We start from the raw sequence: 4,673 nt of genomic DNA on the forward strand, positions 1-4,673 counted from the left end.
TTACTTCTGGGAAGAGCTAGACTTAATAAAGGAGTCATGGCAAGCTAGAGCGAGGCCGCCAATAAGATTAAGAAATTCTTGGAAATCTAGCTGTACATCAGAGTCGAGGTCCAGCTTCTTCATCATGCGGTCAAGGACACCAGGGTCCTTCTTGTTCTTTGTGAAGACACCCAGCTCTGTATTCATGAAGATAAGTAACTCGGCCTTGGAGAATTTGCTGTTGTTACCGTCCCTTCCAGCATGCTTTTGGAAAAGAGCAATCAGAGACTCGATGCACCGTTCAGTCTCTGTAGGGCTGGATATTTTTGCCATGTTTGGAGAGGAGCAAAGCACAGGGCTGCAAGCGAGGAGCAGCGAGGTGAGCACTCTTGGAAGATTTTCAATCCCAGTTTCAATTTTAGTGCTTGTGATTGGTCTGTTTTTATTTTTTTCCTGGTTCAGTCTTGGGAGATTGTACATTTCTAAGAATTTGTCTGTTTATCTAGGTTGTCCATTTTATTGGCCTATATTTGCTTGTAGCAGTCTCTAACAATCCTTTGGATTTTTGTGGTGTCCCTTGTAAGTTCTCCTTTTTCATTTCTAATTTTATTGATTTGAGCCCTCTCCCTTTTTTTCTTGATGAGTCTGACTAAAGCTTTGTCAGTTTTATTTATCTTTTCAAAGAACCATCTTTTGGTTTCATTATCTTTGCTATTGTTTTCTTCATCTCTATTTTGTTTATTTCTGCTCTAATCTTTATGATTTCTTTCCTTCTACTAACTTTGTGAGGATTTTTTGTTTTTCTTTCTCTAATTGCTTTAGGTGTAAGGTTAGGCTGTTCATTTGAGATTTTGGATGTAGGGTATCTTTTTTGGTAGGGTCTAGCATTTTTCTGTAGGTGGTAGTTCAGTAGTTAGTTGTGATTGTGGTGTTTCTTTAAGGGTTGAGCCCATGTCCTTCTACTCTGCCATCCTCTCTCCACCAGTGATCTCATGTCATTTTGATTATTGTAGCTTTGTAGTATAGTCTGAAGTCAGCAAGGGTGAATATTTCTTGCTTTGTTCTTTTTTCTCAAGATTGCTTTGATAATTCAGGTCTATTGTGATTCCATATAAATTTTAGAATTATTTGCTCTACTTCTTTAAAAAGTGACATAGGTATTTTGAAAGGGATTGCATTAAATCTGCAGATTGCCCTATGTATTATGGACATTTTAACAATAAAATTTCCTCATATCCATGACTAAGGGATATCTTTACATTTCTTTGTGTCAGCTTTAATTTCCTTCATCAATATTTTAAACTTTTTCACAGTATAAGTCTTTCACTCTCTTGGGTGTGCTTAATCCTAAGTTTATCAATGTTATTTTAAAAGGGACTTTTTTCTTGCTTTCTTTCTCTTTGTGATAGTTCACTATTACTGTATAGAAAAACAACAGATATATGTATATCAATCCTGTATCCTGTAACTTTAGGGAATTCATTTATTAGTTTTGTTTGTATGTGGAGGCTTTATCCATATATAGTATCATGTGATATGCAAATAGTGAGTTTTACTTTTTCCCTTACAATTTGGATGCTTTCTTTTCTTTTACTTCTCTGATTGCTGTGGCTAGGCCTTCCACTGTAATGTTAAATATAAATGGTGAGAGAGGGCATCCTTCTCTTATTGCTGATTTTATAGGAAAGTCTTCCATCTCTTCACTCTTGAGTATGATGTTAGCTGTGGGTTAGTCATAAATGACCTTTATTATGTTGAGGTATGTTCCCTGTACAACAAATTTCATGAGCATTTTTATGATGAATAGATGTTCAATTTTGTCAAATGCCTTTTTTGCATTGATTGAGTTTATCATGTTATTTTTATCCTTCTTTTTTTAATGTGTTGTTTCTCACTGATTGATGTGTGGCTATTGAACCATCTTACATCCCTGGAATAAATCCCACTTGATCATGGTGTATGACCCGTTTTTCATATTGTTGAATTCGGTTTGCTAATATTTCGTCAAGGAGTTTTGCATCTCTATCCATCAGAGATATTGCACTGTAAGTTTATTTTTTTGTAGTACCTTTTTATCTGGTTTTGGTATGAGGGTAATGTTGGCCTCGTAGAATGAAGTTGGGAGTGTTTAATCCTCTTCAACTTTTTGGAATATTTTGAGAAGGATACATATTAGGTTTTCTGTATATATTTTCTAGACCTCCCCTGTGAAATGGACTGGTCCTGGGTTTTGTTTGTTGGGAGTTTTTTAAAATTACAAATTCAATTTCACTACTAGTGATTTGTCTCTTTAGATTATCTATTTCTTCCTGATTCAGTCTTAGAAGGTTGTATCTTTCTGGGCATTTACCCATTTCTTCTAGATTGTCCTGTTCGTTGGTATATAACTGTACAATTCTCCTATGATTTTCTGTATCTCTGTAATATCTGTTCTTATTTCTCCTCTTTTATTTCTATTCTGTTTATATAGGCTCTCTCTTTTTTTCCTAAAGAGCTTGGCTAATAATTTAAAAAGATACAGGCATCCCAATATTCATTGCAACACTATTTACAATAGCCAAGGCATGGAAACAACCTAAATGTCCATCAACAGACGAATGGATAAAAAAGGTGTGGTATATAAAAATATACGATGGATATTACTCAGCCACAAAAAAATCGAAATAATGACATTTTCAGTAACATGGATGTGCCTATAGATTATCACACTTAAGTGAAGTAAGCCAGACAGAGAAAGACAAATATCATAATGATATCACTTATATGTGGAAACTAAAAAAATTAAAAGCAGAAATATATAAAGCAGAAATAGACACAGAGACATACAAAACAAACTTATGGTTACCAAATGGAAAGGGGGGAGGGAAAAATTAGGAGCTAGTGATTAACGTATACACACTACTATATATAAAATATATAACCAACAAGGACCTACCCTACAGCACAGGTAACTATTTTATGTTTTGTAATAACCTACAAGGGAAAGAATCTGAAAAAAATATATATACATAACAGAATCACTTTGCTTTATCATAAAACAATATTGTAAATCAACTATACTTCAATTAAAAAAAACAGCTCTTGGTTTCACTGATTTTCTATTGTTTTTTGATTTCTATATTGTTTAATTCCTCTCTGATTTTTATACCTATTTATAATTTTATTTACATAGCAACCTGTTTATCATAATAACTGATGTAAAAATGCAATATTTAAAATGAAATGGGCCATAATCTCACTACCTACATATAACTACTTTTATTTTTTTAATTTTTTAATTATTATTTTTTAACATCTTTATTGCAGTATAATTGCTTTACAATGGTATGTTAGTTTCTGCTTTATAACAAAGTGAATCAGTTATACATAAACATATGTCCCCATATCTCTTTCCTCTTGCATCTCCCTCCCTCCCACCCTCCCTATCCCACCCATCTAGGTGATCACAAAGCACGGAGATGATCTCCTTGTGCTATGCGGCTGCTTCCCACTAGTTATCTATTTTAAGTTTGGTAGTGTATATATGTCCATACCACTGTCTTACTTTGTCCCAGCTTACACTTCCCCCTACCCGTATCCTCAAGTCCATTCCCTAGTAGGTCTGCAGCTTTATTCCTGTGTTGTCCCTAGGTTCTTCATGACCATTTTTTTCCTTAGATTCCATATATATGTGTTAGCATATGGTATTTATTTTTCTCCTTCTGAATTACTTCACTGTGTATGACAGTCTCTAGGTCCATCCACCTCACTACAAATAACTCAGTTTCATTCTTTTTTATGGCTGAGTAATATTCCATTGTATATATGTGCCACATCTTCTTTATCCAGTCATCTGTTGATGGACACTTAAGTTGCGTCCATGTTCTGGCTATTGTAAATATAACTGCAATGAACATTTTGGTACATGACTCTTTTTGAATTATGGTTTTCTCAGGTTATATGCCCAGTAGTGGGATTGCTGGGTCGTATGGTAGTTCTATTTTTAGTTTTCTAAGGAACCTCCACACTGTTCTCCATAGTGGCTGTATCAATTTACATTCCCACCAACAGTGCAAGAGGGTTCCCTTTTCTCCACACCCTCTCCAGCATTTATTATTTCTAGATTTTTGGATGATGGCCTTTCTGACCGGTGTGAGATAATATCTCATTGTAGTATTGATTTGCATTTCTCTAATGATTAATGATGCTGAGCATTCTTTCATGTGTTTCTTGGCAATCTGTATATCTTCTTTAGAGAAATGTCTAGTTAGTTCTTCTGCCAATTTTTGGATTAGGGTTTTTTTTTTTTTTAAATATTGATCTGCATGAGTTGCTTGTATGTTTTGGAGATTAATCCTTTGTCAGTTGCTTCATTGGCAAATATTTCTCTGATTCTGAGTGTTGTCTTTTCATCTTGTTTATGGTTTACTTTGCTGTGCAAAAGCTTTTAAGTTTCATTAGGTCCCATTTGTATATTTTTGTTTTAATTTGCATTTCACTAGGAGGTGGGTAAAAAAGTATCTTGTTGTGATTTATGTCAGAGTGTTCTGCTTATGTTTTTTTTTTTTTTTTTTTTTTTGCGGTATGCGGGTCTCTCACTGTTGTGGCATCTCCCGTTGCGGAGCACAGGCTCCGGACGCGCAGGTCCAGCGGCCATGGCTCACGGGACCAGTCGCTCCATGGCACGCGGGATCCTCCCGGACCGGGGCACGAAC

At 35.2% G+C, this 4,673-nt stretch overlaps 1 protein-coding gene across 1 annotated transcript; it reads right to left on the reverse strand.

The window, feature by feature from the left end:
• LOC309840051 (protein S100-A11-like) lies at window positions 1-312 on the reverse strand (the record flags this gene model as incomplete). The annotated part of the gene is made up of 1 exon (XM_082682053.1): window positions 1-312. The coding sequence occupies one exon, from the start codon at window positions 310-312 to the stop codon at window positions 1-3; it is 312 nt and encodes a 103-aa protein (XP_082538179.1).
• Between the last annotated feature and the right edge of the window lie 4,361 nt (window positions 313-4,673).

The sequence above is a fragment of the Grampus griseus genome, assembly GCF_964374135.1.
Source record: "Grampus griseus genome assembly, chromosome: X".
Taxonomy (NCBI): domain Eukaryota; kingdom Metazoa; phylum Chordata; class Mammalia; order Artiodactyla; family Delphinidae; genus Grampus; species Grampus griseus.